This window comes from Salmo trutta, chromosome 28 (genome assembly GCF_901001165.1).
Source record: "Salmo trutta chromosome 28, fSalTru1.1, whole genome shotgun sequence".
NCBI lineage: Eukaryota > Metazoa > Chordata > Actinopteri > Salmoniformes > Salmonidae > Salmo > Salmo trutta.
This window is the reverse complement of record NC_042984.1, coordinates 29846821-29869806: the sequence shown is the minus strand read 5'-3', so window position 1 is coordinate 29869806 and position 22986 is coordinate 29846821. Positions and strand designations below refer to the sequence as shown.

The 22986-nt window shown below is 44.5% G+C and overlaps 2 protein-coding genes across 12 annotated transcripts in view; both read left to right on the top strand.

Moving 5' to 3' along the window:
* Positions 1–1059, top strand: part of lamb2 (laminin, beta 2 (laminin S)) — a 51626-nt gene extending 50567 nt beyond the window's left edge. For both annotated transcript variants that reach the window (XM_029719549.1, XM_029719550.1), the window contains 2 exons: positions 5–164; positions 411–1059. In XM_029719549.1, coding sequence (XP_029575409.1) covers positions 5–164; positions 411–547 — 297 coding nt within the window. In that variant the 3' untranslated portion in view covers positions 548–1059. The remainder of the gene's footprint in view (positions 1–4; positions 165–410) is intronic.
* A 394-nt stretch (positions 1060–1453) lies between these two features.
* usp19 (ubiquitin specific peptidase 19) overlaps positions 1454–22986 on the top strand; it is a 37706-nt gene continuing 16173 nt past the window's right edge. For 3 of the 10 annotated variants that reach the window (XM_029719539.1, XM_029719537.1, XM_029719546.1), the window contains exons 1-18: positions 1455–1816; positions 4679–4973; positions 12309–12437; positions 14237–14373; positions 14563–15096; positions 15216–15558; positions 15784–15943; positions 16045–16116; positions 16227–16342; positions 17114–17301; positions 17662–17854; positions 18001–18134; positions 18300–18473; positions 18582–18692; positions 19211–19321; positions 19429–19671; positions 19784–19902; positions 20073–20216. In XM_029719539.1, the coding sequence (XP_029575399.1) occupies positions 4823–4973; positions 12309–12437; positions 14237–14373; positions 14563–15096; positions 15216–15558; positions 15784–15943; positions 16045–16116; positions 16227–16342; positions 17114–17301; positions 17662–17854; positions 18001–18134; positions 18300–18473; positions 18582–18692; positions 19211–19321; positions 19429–19671; positions 19784–19902; positions 20073–20216 (3059 nt within the window). In that variant the 5' untranslated portion in view covers positions 1455–1816; positions 4679–4822. Of the gene's footprint in view, positions 1817–4678; positions 4974–12308; positions 12438–14236; positions 14374–14562; positions 15097–15215; positions 15559–15783; positions 15944–16044; positions 16117–16226; positions 16343–17113; positions 17302–17661; positions 17855–18000; positions 18135–18299; positions 18474–18581; positions 18693–19210; positions 19322–19428; positions 19672–19783; positions 19903–20072; positions 20217–22986 lie in introns of all 10 variants that reach the window. The other 7 variants (XM_029719538.1, XM_029719543.1, XM_029719540.1 and 4 more) reach the window with 7 other exon arrangements.

Below are 22986 nucleotides of genomic sequence, written 5' to 3'. Positions count from 1 at the left end.
GCAGATTTTAGATGGCGAGCTGATGGATAAGTATCACACAGTGCAGGAGTTAGTGGACACGAAAGCCAAGACCGTCCAGGAGGCGAAGAAGAAAGCAGAGCGCCTAAGAGATGAGGCCAAAGAGCTACTGAAGGACGCCCAGAACAAGCTCCAGAGACTAGCGGGTGTGTAAGAGGGAACTGGGTCGCCTTTGTTTTAAAGCAGCATTACTTTTGATTTTCACACGCTAACCTTGGAGAATAGCGAAGGCAACATTGCCCTCGTGTGGTTAAAAAGTGTCACTCTATTGTCTGAATTTGTCTGATTGTGGTGTACTTCGACCAGAGACCAAAATGTAGGTCTGTCAGCCAGTCCTGGTTATTCTAAGATGAAACATTCAAATATAAACTTGACATACGTTATATCCACAGAGCTAGAGAGAGACTATGAAGAGAACCAGAAAACGTTAGAGGGCAAAGCCCAGCAGTTGGACGGCCTAGAAGACAAGATGAAGGCTATCCTCAACAACATCAACAAACAGATCCAGATCTACAACACCTGTCAGTAACAGGGACCTGGCTGGTCAAACCAACAGTGACAGACGCTATATGAAACTACCACTGTTTCACTCTGCTGAGCCTGTACACTATGCACCTCGCCACGGAGGTGCCTGTCCGACTACACTGTGTAACCGTGCCTTTTTGATTGTGAGATTTCACACACAACTAATATAACATTGTGTGGCCACATTGTGTATTACTGTGTGACTTTCAACTGAAGGATAGAAGTGCCTCCACATGACATGTCAATTAAAATGTGTCAATGTTTGCATGCAAAATACTGAAATTTGCACATGATGTTTGGCCCAAAACTCAGATCACCACCCCAGAACACTGCCACATTCATAATATAAAGAATGCCCCCAAAAAATACGTATGAATACATTGTTCTGGATAAACAAACAATGAATAAAAGTTGTGTACCCTACCCACTGGATGAAAGGTCACTTTGACATCGTTTCTGATATCTCTCCTGGCTCAATGATGGATGAATGTGCTCATTAAACCCCATTTACATTAAGTGGTTTGTATTCTTTTTTGTTGTAATGGACAGAACTGTTTTGGGGTTACCTGAAAATAGACATTGAAAAAACATTTCCACCCTCCATTCGAGAAACTGAAATTGTGTGACTATAACATCGCTGCACATAATAAACATACATTGGCATGGTGGGGAGAGAGGTATGGATCCCCTGAGGAGAAGATGTCAACAAATGTCATGTCCTATTAAATATCCCCTTATAATAACCTCCCTATAATAATCCTGTGTCACGGCGAAAAGCATTTACACGATTGTTTGCGGACCACCGTGATAGAAGAAGAAGAAGAACGTGTTAGTAATCGCATGCCCTGCTTGCATAGCCGCCTGTAGAACCAACCAAGAAAACCTTGATCACATGGTGAGGGTTTGGTAGCTACAGTGCTGCCTTCAGGAAGTGGCTACTCTTCAGAGTGGATTTCGATTTGGACTGTTTTTGTTCCAAAACAAAGTGCGAGTCATTGCGCGGGGGCCGGTAAAGTAGGTTGACGCAATTGATAGATTTGTTGTCATTTACGTCCAATTTATTTGCTTTATATATTCGGTATATATAAGAGATGGGTCCTGGATAACGAGAATTTTCGAGAGACACCGGAGTACGGGGTTTCGATTGCAAGCAGGGATGAGCAGAGGCCCGCGGCTGTTTCAAGAAGCTTAGCGAGGACTGAAGAAGTAACGTTACGGACTCACCGGCATTGTGCCCAAAGACCCCGAGACCATACTCCAAATTATACGTTTTGTAAGTAGTCCGCCACAATTGCTATTTTTATTTATTATAACAAGGCATGAGGTGATATTGTCAATATGCATTGTTTGTCTAGCTTGTCAACATAACACACGTTAGCTATCTTTAGTTTGTTAGCTAGCTAACTGTTGTTAGCTTAGCTAACGTTAAACTGTTAGTTGAGTAACGTTAACTAGCTACGTTGGCTAGTAACGTCGTTAGTCGACCCACGTTACATTGTCAATTTAGCTATTCCTGTCATTACTGACATGAGAGAAATCACATGTTCACTTTTTTAATGTTGCATTGTCTGATTATTGAACAACTTGGTTTGCCAATGATCATTGACAGCCAAGTAACTTATTTTAGTATGCTAGATAGCTAACGTGATGTAGCTACAGTAGCTAGCTGACTTGCCGCAGCAACATGACGCCATTACATTGAGGATAAAGAGGCTGTGGCAGAAATGTACATCAAGGTGTAACGTTAACCAGGGAGCTAGCTATAGCCAAATGCAATTTGTAAAGTTAAACATAACTAGCTACTTAAAGATATTGTAGTTAGCCAGCATTGTACCAAAAAGGTAGAGATTTGCTAGCCACATTGACTAACGTTAACAATCCAGGTTGCAAAAGCCAAGGCAGAACATTCAAGACATTTAACGTTAGCTAGAGACCACAGTTAATATCACAAATTGTTGGGGTGTTTAATGTGTATCTAAATTAGACAGCCACCACCAATCGGTTTAGCTTTCTAGTAGCTAGATAATACTAACTAATCCTGATTAATTTTACCCTCGCTAGATTACGGAGACATTAATTTATAGATCAAATCAAAATGAAATCAAATGTTATGTCACATGCGCCAAAATACAACAAGTGTAGCCATATAGTGAAATGCTTACTTACAAGCCCTAACCAAAAATGCAGTAAAAAAAATAAGAATCATTAGAAAAAAAAGTAACAAATAATTAAAGAGCAGCAGTAAAATAACAGTAGCGAGGCTATATACAGGGGCACCGGTACAGAGTCAATGTGCGGGGGCACTGGTTAGTCGAGGTAATATGTAGGTAGAGTTATTAAAGTCACTATGCATGCGAGACTAAGTGTTCTTTACCATTCGGGCCATCAGATTTTCCACCAATGCACCTTATAGGACACGTCATTGCACTCCTATACTCCTCTGTAAACTGGCTATATCTGTATACCTGGCGCAAGACCCACTGGTTGATGCTTATTTATAAAACCCTCTTAGGCCTCACTCCCCTCTGAGATACCAACTAATACCCTCATCCTCCACATACAGCACTCGTTCTGCCAGTCACATTCTGTTAAGGTCCCCAAAGCGCACACATCCCAGTTTCGCTCCTCTTCATTTCGCTTCAGATAGCGACTGGAACGAGCTGCAAAAAACACTATCTCCATTTCTACATTCAAAGACCCAATCATGGACACTTTTACTGACAGTTGTATTGTTGTCTCTACCTTTGTGTTTTTGTCTGTGCCTAACAATGTTTGTACCATGTTGTGCTGCTGCCTTGTTGTGGTGTTGTCTTAGGTCTCTCTTTATGTAGTGTTGTGCGCTTGTGGGTGCCTCTCTTGTCGTGATGTGTGTTTTTGTCCTACATTTACATTTTTAATCCCAGCCCCTGTCCCCACAGGAGGTGTTTTGCCTCTTGGTAGGCTGTCATTGAAAATAAGAATTTGTTCTTAATTAACTTGCCTAGTTAAATAAAATAATGGATGCAGAGAAAGTTTGCAGAGATAATGCAAATGGATCAATATGCAGGAAATGTTAAATTGTTTAATCTGAAACGGGTGAGGGTTCATTTTACACTTCATTTACATTTAAGTAGTTTAGCAGGAGCTCTTATCCAGAGTGACTTAGCTACAGTTAGTGCATTCAACTTAAAGATATTATCCGGTACTTTTGTATACTTTTTAGCCAGTAGTTCTGAAATTAGTGCCCACGAGCCAAAAGGGGTCCGTAAAAATTGCCTACTATTGAAGATGGGCAGAAATTGCTTCTCCAATAGAAATCCACGATCACACTTGTAGGCAATGTCATGGCAACATTGGTTACCTAAGCTCATGCGCAGAAACGCGTCATTGAGTCTAATGGTCGTCTCGCGCTGAACTGTGTATGTGACCAATAAAATTTGATTTGATGTGCAGGCCGTCAAATCAAAGGCACTCCTTCAATACAAAGTTGTTCGTGACAAATCAAAAGGTGTAACTTTAACTCGGTTGGAGTAATAACATGTTCAACTACTTAAGACATTGTCTTGAATCTAGGTTGTGCCTTTTAGATTTTGAGAATATTAACAACTAAGGAAGAATTTTGCGCTTTTCTCATTGACTTCTCAAACCCCAGCTTGGTCTATTTCGCAAGCGTTCCTGGAAGTCTCGCGATGTTGCACTTCTGGGTTTAGAAACTCTGCTACTACGTCGCAGATATGTGCACCAAGTCATTGCTTTCTATCTCGCTCTATTGTGTGTGTATCTTGCTAGCTGTCACTCAAATGGCAAGGGGCTGAAACTTGAATTGCTTGTGTGCTGGCCCACGTGAGGGTAAATGTAGGGAAAACGGCGGCTCACTGCTTCCATGAAACACACTTTTTAAACAAGGGATTCCATGGCTAGTTGAGGTAAGACTGTAATTCTGCTCATAGATTATGCATGTATGAACTACGCATTGACACATCCAGCCCAAATCAGGAGGTTTAAAAAAAATACTTACTAGTCGCCAAAGTACCGGAACATGTCTTTAAAGGGGGTCTGAACTTGGGGCCCAACTGCATAAATTACACTCTTCATGACTCTTATGTAGCTCTGCAACACTCATTGATTACTGTGTTGGTCTCCTGACTCTATTCAGGCCCCTTGATTCTGTTTTGGGAGAGTTCTAACTTGTTACATCGCCAAGATAGCTGGACCGGGCAGAAAGCGGCACACCTCAGAACCAGACCCCAGCAGCAGCGACGCAGGCGACGGGCGTCCCGTGAGCGCTAAGTGCCTGAAGATGGCCAGCAGCAGTGAATCAGGCCGGCGGAATGGGGGTCAGCGCAGCGCCGATGACAGCACCAGCAAGAAGAAGCAGAAGGACAGGGCCAACCAAGAGAGCAGGGAGGCCAAGCGAGCAGCAGCAGGGGCCAATGCAGAGCACAAGAAAGGTGAGCGGGTTAGAGATGAGATATTTGGGGTGTGGTAAGGCAGGCGGTGTTTCTTTACTAGCAATGTGTGCAGTGTTTGCTGTGAGCAAGCCTGTTTGTTATGTTGAGCCTCAATGCAAAAACCTGACCATACAATGGGGATAACTAGTGGTGTTGAAGGGTACTTCAGGTTTGCTTTGTGTCATCTATGGGGAGTACTGCTGACTTCCCCATTTGTGGTTCCTAAAGGACTTTTGATACATTACATTTGTCTATATATGTATTTTTTTTTTTTTTAGCATCCTCCAGTAAGTTGTTTGTCATTTGCAGCCTTCTCTTTTATTGTAGTATATAGAACAGGTCACATAATGTGTTATGGGCCTTGGAGGTATTTTCTTTGTCTTACAAGGTGTCACTTTCCAGTGTTTCCCCTATATTCATTTAGCTAAATTGTTTCTGCCACTCCCAAAAATCGGACAATTTTTTTCCCCCGGGGTAAACTTAAACGCCTAAAACCAGATATAAAGTATGTAGAAAATATAATGCTTTATATTTATAAGATCATCTGTTCATACTAAGAGGTAGGTAAAAATGCTAATGCAGGAATTATCACTTTTCCCATAACCACTTAAAGAAGAACTTGAAAATATTATGCTGAGTACGAATGATGTCTAGTACAAGACACACAGCTGAGGAAACAAATGTACAGCAGCTTTTGCCTATGTATTGTGTTTGAAAGTAAGATGTGAGTGCTGATGGAGTGAGCTCATGCATGGTCACCGGCCGTTTATGTTGCTGCTCTCTGCTTAATGCTGAAGATTTGTAATCCTAGCTGGTGTAAGGCCGGCCACAGGGAAACATGCTTTGTCAAGGTCACAAGAGCTGCTGTGCGTCTCTGGTCAGCTCTCTCCAACCAGAACACGAGCCCAATCAATTCAGAGGCCCGGCCAGCGTGACTCTCCACCAACCCACACAGTGTCCTCCTCTATTGCCTCATCTAGCTACAGGCAATTCCACGGAAACTGAATTGCGCTGAGACGCCAAGTTTTTTTACTTGAAAATGTTTGCCAAAAAACACCCAGATGTTTTCGAAGTTTAACAAACCATTACAAAGCGCAATTACTACTTTGAACAATTTACACAGTACATTTTGGGCTCCCAAGTGGCGCAGTGGTCTAAGACACTGCATCTCTGTGCTAGAGGCGTCACTACAGGCCCTGGTTCGATTCCAGGTTGTATCACAACCGGCAGTCCCATAGGGTGGCGCACAATTGGCCCAGCATTGTTAGGGTTTGGCCGGGGTAGGCAATTATTGTAAATAAGAATTTGTTCTTAACTGACTTGCCCAGTTAAATAAATAAAAAATATATATATTTATTTATTTATTTTTATTTATTTACTGGAAAAACTGCGTGTAAAATCTCCCTCAGTTTTATTGTTACTAAACTTTGTAATTGCACATTTCTACCTGTAAAAGTGTTTACGTAAAGTGTTCAGTCGAAATTGTTAAATACGGCTGCATTGGACTTTTTTATCTCAATATCAAATCATTTCTGGGTGAAACTTAAGTACCTTACTGTGATTTGTTTTCAATGAAAATTGTGATATATACTGCTCCAAAAAAATAAAGGGCACACTTAAACAACACATCCTAGATCTGAATGAAATAATCTTATTAAATACTTTTTTCTTTACATAGTTGAATGTGCTGACAACAAAATCACACACAAATAATGAATGGAAATCCAATTTATCAACCCATGGAGGTCTGGATTTGGAGTCACACTCAAAATTAAAGTGGAAAACCACACTACAGGCTGATCCAACTTTGATGTAATGTCCTTAAAACAAGTCAAAATGAGGCTCAGTAGTGTGTGTGTGTGGCCTCCACGTGCCTGTATGACCTCCCTACAATGCCTGGGCATGCTCCTGATGAGGTGGCGGATGGTCTCCTGAGGGATCTCCTCCCAGACCTGGACTAAAGCATCCGCCAACTCCTGGACAGTCTGTGGTGCAACGTGGCGTTGGTGGATGGAGCGAGACATGATGTGCTCAATTGGATTCAGGTCTGGGGAACGGGCGGGCCAGTCCATAGCATCAATGCCTTCCTCTTGCAGGAACTGCTGACACACTCCAGCCACATGAGGTCTAGCATTGTCTTGCATTAGGAGGAACCCAGGGCCAACCGCACCAGCATATAAGCTCACAAGGGGTCTGAGGATCTCATCTCGGTACCTAATGGCAGTCAGGCTACCTCTGGCGAGCACATGGAGGGCTGTGCGGCCCCCCAAAGAAATGCCACCCCACACCATGACTGACCCACCGCCAAACCGGTCATGCTGGAGGATGTTGCAGGCAGCAGAACGTTCTCCACGGCGTCTCCAGACTCTGTCACGTGCTTCATCTGTGAAGAGCACAGGGCGCCAGTGTTGAATTTGCCAATCTTGGTGTTCTCTGGCAAATGCCAAACGTCCTGCACGGTGTTGGGCTGTAAGCACAACCCCCACCTGTGGACGTCGGGCCCTCATACTACCCTCATGGAGTCTGTTTCTGACCGTTTGAGCAGACACTTGCACATTTTGTGGCCTGCTGGAGGTCATTTTGCAGGGCTCTGGCAGTGCTCCTCCTGCTCCACCTTGCACAAAGGTGGAGGTAGCGGTCCTGCTGCTGGGTTGTTGCCCTCCTACGGCCTCCTCCACGTCTCCTAATGTACTGGCCTGTCTCCTGGTAGCGCCTCCATGCTCTGGACACTATGCTGACAGACACAGAGAACCTTGCCACAGCTCGCATTGATGTGCCATCCTGGATGAGCTGCACTACCTGAGCCACTTGTGTGGGTTGTAGACTCTGTCTCATGCTACCACTAGAGTTGAATGCTGGCGGTGCTTTAAAAGTGACCAAAACATCAGCCAGGAAGCATTCGAACTGAGAAGTGGTCTGTGGTCTCCACCTGCAGAACCACTCCTTTATTGGGGGTGTCTTGCTTATTGCCTATCATTTCCACCTGTTGTCTATTCCATTTGCACAACAGCATGTGAAATGTATTGTCAATCAGTGTTGCTTCCTAAGTGGACAGTTTGATTTCACAGAAGTGTGATTGACTTGGAGTTACATTCTGTTGTTTAAGTGTTCCCTTTATTTTTTTGAGCTATATATATATATATATATATATATAAATGGCTTGGCAAAGAGCAATTTATCTAGCAAGAACTTAGCTAGCATTGTCTGAGTGGGGAAAACTAGAGAGGTTTGGAAATCTCTCTTATTGGTCTATTAACTAATTTACCACCTGGTCCTGGATGGCAGGCACCTTGGCCCTGGTGATGTACTGGGCCGTACGCACTACCCTCTGTAGTGCCTTGCGGTCGGAGGCGGAACAGTTGCGACACCAGGCAGTGATGCAACCAGTCAGGATGCTCTCCGATGGTGCAGCTGTAGAACCTTTTGAGGCTCTGAGGACCCATGCCAAATCTTTTCAGTCTCCAGAGGGGGAATAGGCTTTGTCGTGCCCTCTTCACGACTGTCTTGGTGTGCTTGGACCATGTTAGTTTGTTGGTGATGTGGACACCAAGGAACTTGAAGCTCTCAACCTGCTCCACTACAGGATCGATGAGAATGGGGGCATGCTCTGTCCTCCTTTTCCTGCAGTCCACAATCATCTCCTTTGTCTTGATCACGTTGAGGGAGAGGTTGTTATCCTGGCACCACACGGCAAGGTCTCTGCTGACTTATCTATAGCCTGTCTTATCGTTGTCGGTGATCAGGCCTACCACTGTTGTGATGTCGGCAAACTTAATGATGGTGTTGGAGTCGTGCCTGGCCATGCAGTCATGGGTGAACAGGGAGTACAGGAGGGGCGTGAGCACGCACCCCTCAGTGGCCCCCGTGTTGAGGATCAGTGTGGCAGATGTTGTTACCTACCCTTATAACCTGGGGGCGTCACGTCAGGAAGTCCTGGATCCAGTTGCAGAGGGAGGTGTTTTGTCCCAGGGTCCTTAGCTTAGTGATGCGCTTTGAGGGCACTATGGTGTTGAACGCTGAGTTGTAGTCAATGAATAGCATTCTCACATAGGTGTTCCTTTTGTCCAGGTGGGAAAAGGCAGTGTGGAGTAGAATAGAGTGCATCATCTGTGGATCTGTTGGAGTGAGTCTAGGGTTTCTAGGATAATGGTCTTGATGTGAGCCTTGGCCAGTCTTTCAAAGCACTTCGTGGCTACAGACGTGAGTGCTACAGGTCGGTAGTCATTTAGGCAGGTTACCTTACTCTCTGTGCCCAAGAACACTATGGTGGTCTGCTTGAAACATGTTGGTATTACAGACTCAGTCAGGGACCGGTTGAAAATGTCGGTGAAGACACTTGCCAGTTGGTCAATGCATGCTCGGGGTAAACGTCCTGGTAATCCGTCTGGCCCTCCGGCTTTGTGAATGTTGACTTGTTTAAAGGTCTTACTCGCGTCGGCTGTGGAGAGCGTGATCACACAGTTGTCCGGAACAGCTGATGCTCTCATGCATGCTTCAGTGGGAAGCTTGCATAGAAGTTATTTAGCTTGTCTGGGAGGCTTGTGTCACTGGGCAGCTCGTGGCTGTGCTTGCCTTTGTAGTCTGTAATAGTTTGCAAGCTCTGCCATTTCTGACCAGCGTCGGATCCGGTGTAGTAGGATTCGATCTCATTCTTGTATAGACGCTTTGCCTGTCTGATGATTTGTCGGCGGGCATAGCGGGATGTCCTCTAAGCATCTGGGTTAAGAGTCCCGCTCCTTGAAAGCAGCAGCTCTACCCTTTAGCTCAGTGCGGATGTTGCCTGTAATCCATGGCTTCTGGTTGGGGTATGTACGTACGGTCACTGTGGGGACGACGTCATCGATGCACTTATTGATGAAGCCAGTGACTGGTGGTGTACTCTTCAATGCCATCAGAAGTTGTGTATTATTTTGTGTATAATTGCTCCTGTCTAAATTAAATCATTCAAAATACTTCACCAGAGAGCATGATTTAGCCACAGAGGATCGTTAGCTTCTTTAAAAAATTATATCTGTGGATTGTTTCAAATCACCAGTGTGTTTAGGAAGTCCGCAATTTGGGTAGTGTGTGTGTGGCAAGAGGTCTAGCTGATTTGAGTTGCAGCTGTCCAGTGAAAAGCGTCTAAAATATGTGTGAAGGTAATGTCTTGAGTATAATTTTAAAATGTTGCATCAAGAAGGGGAGGTGGGTGTGGCCAAGATATGGTGCGTCTCCGGAATGCATGCATATGTAGTAATGTGCCCGTTTGGCAATGTCTTATTTCTGATTGTATTAACTCAGCACGTATACCACTCATTTTAGTCACACAAGTCAAGTCTTTTTTCTCTTCTTTTTTCCATCTATTACTCATGATAGTTTCTCAGAATTTGAAAAATCTTCCCAACACTTCCGTCCTCGATAATCACCAAGCTTCGGTGTGCCTCATGTTGCTCAGTTGGTAGAGCATGGCACTTGCAACGCCAAGGTTGCGGCTTCGATTCCCACTGGGTACCAGTATGAAAACATATGACCTCACTACTGTAAGTTGCTCTGGATAAGAGCATCTGCTAAATGACTAAAATGTTAAATGTAAATAGCAGAATATCATGATCTGCTGATTGCACATATCCAGTGGAAATGTCATAAAACAGCTTGCTGTCCCGAGCTCACTGGTGCAGAAAACTTTGAGGACCAGGAGTAGGTTAGTTGATACAATGTTGAAAGATTGTTAGCACCGCTTTGGACCGATACAATGTTGAACTTCACTAGCAATAGCTTAAGTCAAGACCGACGGAAATGGAGGCGGAAAAGCGAGAGAATTTCAGGTTTCATCAGGTAATTTTTACGGTTTTTATTTGTCGGCTTTAGGCTTATGTATTTTACTTACTTGATTATGGAAGTTATATTCTATAGGCCAATGCAGCAGTAAGCCTATCTCTGGGTTATATGCTCATTTCTTTAGCCACCAATGAATGGATCACAGTGTGTTCATATGGCGGGGGCTAGTGCTTCATAACTGCCAAGCAGATTGGTAGATTCGTTCTGGCTCCGGGTCTGCTGAAAAGTAGCTGAATTTGTCGCTAGAATCATATACCAATAAAAGTCGCTGGAGGGGTCTAAAACTCTCTAAATATAGCCACAAAGTCGCTAAGGTGGCTACACTGCCGGAGTGGCCCCGGTATCATGGTAACCTTAAAGGGGCGGCTGAACATTTTTGTCGTCTGATATTTTGGCTAAAAGACTTGGGTTACAAAACATTAAATTGAGCAATATACCATAACTTCTTACTAGTAATACATTCCTTGTTTTAGAAACGTTACTAAGCCTGCTCCTCTTTTTTTTTTTTTTTTTTAGAGTTAGTTTGAAAAATACAATTTTGCCTGGTAAAAAAATCTAGCTGCCACGGTGGCTGGTAGACAGGCCCTGATAATAAGTGACAGGCCGTTCAACAATTTATAGAAAACACAAATGACACCACAGACTAGCCTATTGGTAAAGTGGGTTGGCAGTTCAAATTAGAACAAAAAATGTCAATGCTACAGTGATATCATAGTGGACCGTAGCAGGGTTTCGGGAGAGGGTGTCACATGGAATACAACCCGACTAGGAGCCCAGCTGTAGAGGGTTTGGTGTTGCCTGTGACCTTTTTATTTACAGCAGCTGTGTGTGTGAGAGAGTGAGGGGGAGAGAGGTGTGTGTGTGTGTGTGTGTGTGTGTGTGAGAGCCATTGAGAGGGAGAATAAACAAGGCATAGTCTGTAGTAGGGGTGAACGTGAGCACCTTGGACTGAATTTAACTCATACATGGCACATGCGTGACCGATGGCACTCTAGCTTCACTATGACGAAAGGTACAGTGTAGACTAGCCGAGGCATTGCCAATGTTTGTTGTGATTTCTGATTCCGGTTTGTTGTTACCAGAAAGATGGTTATTCTAATCTTATTTTGAGTGTTTTGACCAGCTGTCATGGGGGGGGTGCATTTTTAAGGCTTAGTTTACTATTTAGTAGTAGGTTCCTCTTTGTCTAAGGCCTATATTGTCCAAAGAAGTTGAATCAGTGTGCATTTCTGTAGATCTGTCTCTTGTGTAGATGCAGTATATTTAGAAGTATTTTCTCTGATGAATAAATTAGTTAGATCTTTATCTAGTTGTAATTGTAAAGGTATCGATGTAGTCCTCCAACAAAGTATGTTCATCTATTGTAGACCATTGTAGGCTGACTTGGGTTTCGATTTGTTTACTTGCCAAACAGTCACAGCACATGCTGTTCTTCTTATTTTGAAGGTGCTCTCTGTGATCTGCTGAGTGTACAATTATTCCTCTGACAGATTTTTCTGTCTGCTCGGTGCTGTGTAGATGTGTTTGTGGACTGGAAGCAGAATGCGAATGAGGTGACAGTGAGGCTGCGCTGTGGAGAGGGGGTTCAGAGTGTGGAGGACGTCACCACTACCTTCACTGACACAGACTGTCAGGCCTGCTTCCCAGGTGAGATAACAAGCTACACAAACACACATATGAAACTAACTAGGCCGCCTACATGTCTTCTGCTTAAGTGTATATGATGATTGTACATGTAAGACAGTGGCTTGCAAAAGTATTCACCCCCTTTGGCATTTTTCCTATTTTGTTGCCTTATAACCTGGAATTAAAATAGATTTTTTTGGGGGTGTTTGTATCATTTGATTTACACAACATGCCTACCACTTTGAAGATGCAAAATATGTTTTCTTGTGAACCAAACAAGACAGAAAAACAACTTGAGCGTGCATAACTATTCACCCCCCTCCCCAAAAGTCAATACTTTGTAGAGACACCTTTTGCAGCAATTACAGCTGCAAGTCTCTTGGGGTATGTGCCAAGCTTATAGGGGCATACCCCATCTAGCCACTGGGACTTTTGCCATTTCTTCAAAACTGCTCCAGCTCCTTCAAGTTGGATGGGTTCCGCTGGTGTACAGCAATCTTTAAGTCATACCACAGATTCTCAATTGGATTGAGGTCTAGGCTTTGCCTTGGCCATTCCAAGACATTTAAGTGTTTCCCTTAAACCACTCAAGTGTTGCTTTAGCAGTATGCTTAGGGTCATTGTCCTGCTGGAAGGTGAACCTCTGTCCCAGTCTCATATCTCTGAAAGACTGAAACAGAATTTACCTGTATTTAGCGCCATCCATCATGCCTTCAATTCTGACCAGTTTCCCAGTCCCTGTCGATGAAAAACATCCCCATAGCATGATGCTGCCACCACCATGCTTCACTGTGGGGATGGTGTTCTCGAGGTGATGAGAGGTTTTGGGTTTGTGCCAGACATTTTCCTTGATGGCCAAAAAGCTCAATTTTGGTCTCATCTGACCAAAGTACCTTCCATATGTTTGGGGAGTCTCCCACATGCCTTTTGGCAAACACCAAACATGTTTGCTTATTTTTCTCTTGAAGCAATGGCTTTTTTTCTGGCCACTCTACCGTAAAGCCCATCTCTGTGGAGTGTACGGCTTAAAGCGGTCCTATGAACAGATACTCCAATCTCCGCTGTGGAGCTTTGCAGCTCCTTCAGGGTTATCTGTGGTCTCTTTGTTGCCTCTGATTAATGCTGTCCTTGCCTGGTCCGTGAGTTTTGCTGGACGGCCCAGGTTTGTTGTGCCATTCTTTCAATTTTTTAATAATGGCTTTAATGGTGCTTATGTGAGATGTTCAAAGTTTTGGATATTTTTTTCTAACCCAACCCTGATCTGTACTTCTCCACAACTTTGTCCCTGAACTGTTTGGAGAGCTCCTTGGTCTTCATGTTGCCACTTGCTTGGTGGTTCCCCTTGCATAGTGGTGTTGCAGACTCTGGGGCCTTTCAGAACAGGTGTATAGATACTAAGATCATGTGACACTTAGAGTGCACATAAGTGGACTTTATTAAACTAATTATGTGACTTCTGGAGGTAATTGGTTGCACCAGATCTTATTTTGGGGCTTCATCACAAAGGGGGTGAATACATGTTATTTAAAAAAAAAAAAAATGTACTAAACCAATTTGGACTATTTTGTGTATGTCCATTACATGAAATCCAAATACATCTGTTTAAATTACAGGTTGTAATGCAACAAAATAGGAAAAACACGAAGGGGGATGAATACTTTTGCAAGGCAGTGTACCTGTCTGCGTGTGCTAAGATGGTGTTTGAATGATTTCTGTTTTTACACGTGTGTGTCTGAGCTGCGTGTGCTTGCGTGGCATTAGTCTTTCACTGTGAACGTGCAGCATTAGCACAAGTCTGATGGCCGCTGCCCTCTCTTCAGATGGTCGCCAGTGGGACTGTCACCTGCATGAGGAGATTGAGGGCTCCTGCAGCAAAGTGCAGTACAAAGAGAAGTGCGGCTTCCTGCTTTTGGTCATGCACAAGAAGATCCCCTTTCACTCCTGGCCCTCCCTTAAGGTGAGTCTGCCTGCTGCCCTCCCTGCCTCCTTCCTGCCTCCCTCCTGTCGTTTAGCTTTATGGTTCTTTCATTGAAAAGCATCAACTGCTAACCTTAAATGTACCTATTGCCTATGCCTTGTGATGGTTTCAACACAATTTCAAAAGAAATGCATACAAAAAAAAACATTTAGTCTCTTCTCCCTGTAGCAAACTAAAAAGGAGAAGGAGCCTGTGAATGTGCAGGCCAAGAATGGCAAAGAGCAGAAACCACCGCCTGTGGTAAAGCCAGAGAAATCTGTCCCTGAGACGGCAGACAAGCCCAAACTGTCCACCCACCCGTCTGCTCCACTGGCACAGAGCGAACAGAGACGTGGCAAAGTTGAGCGAGGTGTCAAACGCACCATGAAGAACAAACCAGCAGCAGACAGGCCAGAATCTGGGCTTAAAGCTGCGGAAGAGGGGCAGACCAGGCCTGTCAGTAAAGGGGACCTGCCTCAGGAGCCTTGTGCCAAGCGCACCGCCCGTCCTCCCAAGGCCTCCAAGGACCCTACTTCACAGACACCCAAGGATACACACCCCAAGTCCACAGCCAATGGGAAACCGCACACCCCTACTCCCACTGGCCGGGACCCCCAGACGTATACAGCTGGTGACAATCGTGTCGAAAGGCTAGGCAACGGTCATGAGTGTACAACACCCGAGATGGCCGTCAGCCACACACAGCAGGAGATGAAAGTTCAGGTGAGTGCCCGTTTCTCTAGACTGTAGCATCTCACCAGGCACTGAGTTCTGTGTGGGTTTAGATGTGTTTGATTAGCTGCTGCTCTTGATCTGATTTGTGAAGCCCATTCTTGTTTCAGCTGGAGAAGGCCCCAGAGTCTGATTTCAAGGCTCGGGCAGGAGAGGAATGCATACCGGCAGCCACTGTGTCCAGTGCTGTGAGCAGCCACAAGGCTGAAGACTCCACAAACAGAACAGAGAGGCAAGGGGAGGCTGAGCGGACCGAGTCCTCTACGGTAGTGAGAAAGTCCAAGGATGAGGCTGACCAGGCCACTCTAACACCAACCCAGCAGTCAGGACCAGGATCAGGGGAGCCTGTGACTGCAACACCAAGCAAGCAGGCTGAGTTCACCAGCAGTACAGAGGAGGAGAAGAAGGACCAGTCTAAAGAGGAACCTCTGGAGATTAAGCAGCTGGAGGAAGGTCAGTAGACTGGGGGTCAAAAGGACACTGATATTTCACAAATATGATTGAAATGTGCTTTTTGTCACGTCATTCATTTGTCAGGATAGCTCTAGGCAGAAGATGACTATAGAACTGTGGTTTGTAAGTGAAATGGACAGATCAGTTGCAGTGAGGATAGACTCTGTTCTAAGCTTTGAGGTCCGCAGTGATCCGAAACGTAGCCTGCCTGCGGTTGTCTTTTAGCAGTTCCAGAGCCAATGGTCAACCTCAATTTTGTGAAGAACGACTCGTACGAGAAAGGCACAGACCTAATGGTGGTCAACGTTTACATGAAGAGCATCTGCAGAGAGACAGCCAGGGTGATCTTCAGGGAACAGGACTTCACCCTCCTCTTCCAGACCAGGTACCTTGGTGCTTCTGACTTTTCACCTCAGTGGCCTTTGTAAATTTAATGTGATTTTAGTGGTATTTCTGGTTTACTGAATTATCTTCCCTTTCTAACAGCGATGCAAATTTCTTGCGCCTTCATGCGGACTGTGGAGCGAATACCGTTTTTAAGTGGCAAGTCAAACTCAGGTAAGACTTTGAAGTTGAACTTGGTGTGTGGAGTTTCTATTGATATGTGAATTGGGCCCTTGGCTCTCAATGAGATCATGACTTTCACAAGCGGTGATCCACTGTTGCAGGAACCTCATCCAGCCTGAGCAGTCTACGTACTCCTTCACCCCGTCCCGTATAGACATCACTCTGAAGAAGAGACACAGCCAGCGCTGGGGGGGCCTGGAGGCCCCCGCTACACAAGGTCTTCCTGCTGCCTGGCTTCTACTGCACACTGCAACCACTATACACACATCTATTACACTAGCTATCACACAGTTTGAGATATAGCATCCCTTATCAACATTACACACAGTTACCTTCACACTCATTTATTCACTGACTTACTGTACTTTATGTTGCTACAAAATTACTTCCACACAAATGTATTCACTGACTTACTTTATATCGCTGTTTTGGAAAGCACACGGATACGTTTTCAGTTGAACCAATATTCTAGTAAACCAGTAAGGCTAGTCCTGATATGTCTGTAAGCATGTGAATTACGTGGGAGGGTTGATACCAGGATTTGTGTGTGGACCTTATATAGATTTGGGTGATAGGCAGGCGTGTGGGTGTGTACATTCAAGACAGCACTTCCAGACAGGAATCTGAGCACTGGAACTAATCCAGTAACTCAATATGTGTGCCTCAGTCCCGTCTGCTGCTCTCCCAACCCAACGGGTCTTTGGGTGTCTTAGCTTAGGCACTGCAGTGTTTCTGTATGTCCTTAACTTCTAATATCTGTTGTTGTGCTGGCACTGGTATCTTTTTATATAGTTTACAATACTGGTAGGCCTAGATGCAGTTGGTGGTACTTGTACGAGTTGCTCCTGTCTAAACACAGCAAGCAGACAATATAATGTTTGTACTTCGATAAATGAATACTCAGTTCATCGGCCGTATGCAATTGTTCTTCTCTTGGTCCTGACAGTCGTTTGTCGTTGACCACAAGCTCCATCCCCCTCTGTTTAAGGTGCAGTGGGGGGCGCAAAGGTTGCTGTGCCCTCCGGGCCGTCATCTCAGACTAGTCAGCCGGGCAGCAGCCAGCACACCCTCCCTGCCAAGGAGGAGCTCCCCCGGGCAGAAGACGGAGGCCTGGACAATGTGTCCTCCCGCACCGTCTCTGACCATGCCCCTATCAAACAGGAGCCTGCAGTCACGGTGAGTTTGACAAGGACGATATGGTGAGAGAATGGGCCAAAAAGGGAAATGGTTTGAGGTGATTGAGGTGGTCCCGTGTGGCTCAGTTGGTAGAGCATGGTGTTTGCAACGCCAGGGTTGTGGGTTCGATTCCCACGGGGGACTAGTACGGGGAAAAAAAGAAAATGTATGCATTCACTACTGTAAGTCGCTCTGGATAAGAGCGTCTGCTAAAAATGAGTAAAATGTAAAAAAAAAAAATTATGTAAAATGTGATTTGGAAATGAGTAGAGAGAAGGAATTCATTTTCTTTATCACGCTATCCTTTGAGCTTCGAAGGTTGGTATTTCATCCCTTTGTTTCTCGGCCTCTACCCCTCAGCCCAAGCCCACCTGTATGGTCCAGCCCATGACCCACGCGCCTCCTGCTGGCAGCGAGCGCAGTGTTGAGGAGGAGGAGGAGAAGGTGTGTGTGCCAGGCTTCACAGGCCTGGTCAACCTGGGCAACACATGCTTCATGAACAGCGTTATCCAGTCTCTGTCCAACACCCGGGAACTCAGGGACTACTTTCATGGTCAGTCTTCCCTACTCTTCATTCTTTAAGTTGATCACATTTTACTTTTATGAAATAAATATCTTGTAATGTGCATGTGGAGCTAGTATCTGTTGCTGTAGATTGATATTAAACAATGAACTATGTTCTCTTCCCCCTATGTGCAGACCGGGCGTTTGAAACTGAGATCAACTGTAATAACCCGTTGGGGACGGGTGGTCGGCTGGCCATCGGGTTTGCTGTGTTGCTGCGGGCTCTGTGGAAGGGTACCCACCATGCTTTCCAGCCCTCCAAGTTAAAGGTGACAATCCACACTCTTTTGAGAGTCCCATCTTTAACCCCCTCCTGTTATTTTCACCACCACACCATCATGCCTTCTACACGGATTAACACCGGCAGTATTCGGGTTAAGTACAGCCTCTCCCTTTAGTCTTCTCAACTTGATATTTTGTCTTTTATCCCCCAGGCGATCGTGGCCAGTAAGGCCAGCCAGTTCACAGGCTATGCCCAGCACGATGCCCAAGAGTTCATGGCCTTCCTCCTGGATGGTCTCCATGAGGACCTGAACCGCATCCAGAACAAGCCCTACACAGAGACGGTGGACTCAGACGGACGGCTGGACGAGGTGGGTGAAATAGAGGTTCGATCAGCACCATTCGCATATTCACATTGATGACTGCTGTGTCACTGTTCCCTTGAGTCCAATTGTCCTGGAAAATGACATGATGGTGTGGTTGTGACGTAATAGGTGGTGGCAGAGGAGGCGTGGCAGAGGCACAAGATGAGGAATGACTCTTTCATCGTGGACCTCTTCCAGGGCCAGTACAAGTCCAAGCTTGTCTGCCCTATGTGCTCCAAGGTAAGAGACAGAGGAGTTATTGCAATTCCCAAGCAATACTTGCCTGTCTGAATATTTCTAGGTGTTTGTATTGAAGTGTGTTTCGTATTGAGGGTGGAGCTGGGATCTTTTTTGTCAGTCTTAGAATACATCAGTCAAACTCACAGGGATGATACTATAGTACCTCTGTTGCGACCGTCCACTCCTGAATACATACCCTGATTGTTGTTTTGGGCATGTCTGCTCCAAAGGCACCATGATAATGGCCGTTTTTAATATGATGCAGATAATGAGAGACTCAGGGGCCTGGCTGTCAGGCTGAGATGCAGGAAAACTTGATTTAATAATAGAGGAAATGGACCCATCAGAAGTATTTACTGTGTGGATGGCTTGCTGGCTGTGTGGCAGAGTGGAACTAACTTATTTCTTCAGTGGTGCGATAGGGAGCACTAAAACTCAGTAATCTGATTCACAGTGCCACTGTTCTGACCTGTATGTTTTGTAAAGGTCAGATGTCTTTCTCCTCTCACTCTCTCAAGGTTTCCATAACCTTTGACCCCTTCCTCTACCTGCCCGTGCCCCTGCCCCAGAAGCAGAAGGTCCTCACCGTGTTCTACTTTGCTAAAGAGCCTCACAAGAAACCCATCAAGGTAAGATGAGATGTTGGTTTTGTTCAGACGGTTTCAGTTTATTTTATTTTACAGATTAATTTGATTATTCTCTATTTACTCTGATTCTCGTACCTTGTGTGTGTCAGTTCCTGGTGAGTGTGAGTAAAGAGAACTCGAGCACAGCCGAGGTCCTGGAGTCAATCTCTCGGAGTGTGAGGATCAAGGCAGAGAACCTGAGACTGGCAGAGGTGGTGAAGAGTCGCTTCCACAGGATTTTCCTCCCCTCTCACTCCCTGGACACGGTCTCCTCCTCAGACATGCTCTTCTGCTTCGAGGTGCTGTCTAAAGAGCTGGCCAAGGAGAGGGTGGTGGTGCTCAGAGTCCAGCAGGTAAACGGCAGCTTCAATTCCCTAGCCTTTCTATTTTAAGCCATACGGAGCTATAACAGAAGTTCCTTGTATCTGTGTTTAAGTCACATCTGTGTGTCTGTCCCCCCTCCAGAGGCCTCAGGTCCCCAGTATCCCCATCTCGAAGTGTGCTGCCTGCCTGAAGCCTCCCGTCTCAGAGGAGGAGAAGCTGAAGCGCTGCACCCGCTGCTACCGCGTGGGCTACTGCAACCAGTGAGTCAACACACTAAATGTCAGCTGGCACTAATGTCGCGAGGCAATTGAGTTTCTCTACCAATAATAACACAATGACACAGGATAACTATTTCACAACTATTTCCCTTTGTCTCCTAAATGATTCCTAACTTGTGAAAAACACCCCAATTTTTTTTTTCATGTTTCAGGGCTTGTCAGAAAAATCACTGGTCCAACCACAAGGGTCTGTGTCACCCCAACATGGAGAATGTGGGGCTTCCTTTCCTGGTCAGTGTCCCTGAGTCCAGACTCACCTACGTCCGTCTGTCCCAGCTGCTGGAAGGATACTCAAGGTACCACTTGGATCTCCGCAATCGATGGATGATATGAATGCTGCTCTTTATAAAATCAAATATAGATGCCACTACTAGGGGTCTGACGTTTAAATGAATTTGAGGTCGTTAAAGTTGAGAGAGAAAATTCTTAACCTAAAACGGATATGTTTTTTACAAAATTAAAATCAGTGCAGTTATCGCAAAAATACCATTAACAGGTCCGATTATTATCATATGTACATCATAACAAATACCTAACACAACAATGCTGTACGTTAGGAGAAGATATGCATCTTTCAAATGAGTTACCAGGGATAGAAAGCACGTCATCGTTGTTAATATTGCCAGGAATAGAAAGCGATCCACACGTCATCGTTGTTAACAGTTGCCAGGGATAGAAAGCGCTCTGCATGTCATTGTTGTTGAGTTGGAAGAATGGCAGAGAGTTAGACAGGGAAGCGACAGCAGTGAAGTTCTGTATGACAATCCATTGTAGAATAATAGTGAAGACATCAAAACTATGAAATAACACACCTGCAATCATGTAGTAACCAAAAAAGTGTTAAGGCCAGGCACCACAGGCTAATAGGGATTTTTTTTTCTTTACACTCATCAGACTGAATCTTTACCAGTTGAAAGTATACATAAATACAATATATTATTGTATTACAAATTTTATGCAAATGAGAGAACCTCTCTTAAATATGCGCTAATTTGCATATTACGAGAATCAGTTTTTAACACATTGCTTCAAGGCAGAATGCTTTTGTGATAAACTGATCTGTGAAAGCCTGACCATTGTCTTATCAAAATATTGTCATTTCATGGAATTATTTAAAAAACACTTCATGTATGACGGATGCATATTTTGCATATATTTACACATAAAATGACAACTTAAAATCAGAACGAAACAATATATTAGAAAAAGGCCTCAGTCTGCCTATAAGACCTAAGAACCTGTGTGTGGAATAATGGGAATGTACGTCCTTTGAAGACTGAAATTTATTTGTGTACCGGGAACATGTTATTTTGAGAAAATGGCCAATAAAGATAGGCTAATACAATTAAAATGTACTTTACATAAATGTTACATTTAATTAAACTCTTATTCATAGATCACTTCTAAACTGACAAACAACAAATATACCTTTTACAAATACATTGGCACGTTTAATACATTTGTTTGAAGCGATAGAGCATATGCTTTGAATACTGGTCTGTTGGGCAAATATGCAGTTTTGGGCAAAAAAATATATTTGTAATTTTTTCCCCCACCTTTATTTAACCAGGTAGGCTAGTTGAGAACAAGTTCTCATTTGCAATGGCGACCTGGCAGTCACTTTGCTCAATTTGTCACATACAAGGATTTTGTATGGCTGTTGAAATGTGCAGAACATTAATTAGCTATGCCTGCCCCATATGTAAGGCCCAATGAGTTGTTGCTGGTGTCGCTTTACTTTCTTGACTGAGTCCTGTGCCTACGCTTGGCACACGCCATTGAAGCAGCATCGGCTCTCAACTCCTCTCTGATTGCTCCAGTGTCACCAAAGGGCTGTCATTCAGTGGCTCCCTCATTGAACGTAGCTACTGCCATACTGGCTGCTCTGTCAATGCGGGTTTTGCCCACAAAGACAGTTTTGGGGTATCGTGACCATATTACAGAGTTCAGACATTCATTTACATTCTGGGTTCCTCCGTGCTACATTCTTTCGAGGACATTATGATTTGACATCCTATGATATACAGGTACCATTTTCTGTGCAACATTTATTAAAAAATGGATGGATACGGGAAGGTTTTTGTGACAGGGTGGATATTCACTGTTTTCTGTGGCTCACTGGTACCAGCACCAATGTACACACCTATCCCATAGTTGGAAGTGAATCTTCTCTTGTGCCATCGAAGGATGCATTAATGTCTATGATGGCATCCTCATCCTCCTTCAGCATCTCCGCTATTTTTTTACTTTTATTTTTTTATTTAACCAGGCAAGTCAGTTAAGAACAAATTCTTATTTACAATGACGCCTAGGAACAGTGGGTTAACTGCCTTGTGCAGGGGCAGAACGACAGCTCGGGGATTTGATCTAGCAACCTTTCGGTTACTGGCCCAATGCTCTAACCACTAGGCTACCTGCCGCCTGTCTGGGTCTATATCTGTGTATGCTCTTCTAATTATCTTTGCGGCACTCTCCATTGACTGTAGCCATCTCTGAATCTCTGCAACTAAGGTGGGGGGGAAAGTACTCATGTCTGTCGACATTAGACATAACTGCAGGACTAAATATTATCATATCAGCATGTATTTATGTTATGTAAAGCTAATTTCTCACTAATCACATTAGTAGGGATGCAAACTAGTCACCTTTCGGCGAAATAAGCCGTTTTGAATCCAAAATATGTGATCTACCTGATTCGTGTAGATCCCATGAGAAAAGTTTGGGGGGTGGATTTGGTTGTAAGCTAACGAGTGATGAGCGTTTTGAGCAGTACTGGCTGTATCCAAAGCTCAGCCAATCGTTAACTTAACAACAGAATGCAGCGCAACAAGTGACAGGAGAGAGAAGAGACAACCAATTTGCAAGTTACAGCATCAGCGCGCACTGTGGAAAGACCGCATAGAGGGAAAAGGCAGTGCGACGACCGGAACGATAACGAAGAGTTAACGTTAGGTGAGAAGCCTGACCACGGAGACCGGGGTGAGAAGGTGATGAAGCGTACTTCATGAGCTGTAACCGAAAAACATCTGGCAAGTTTGAGGTGAGGGAGAAAGTGTGGTGGAACAA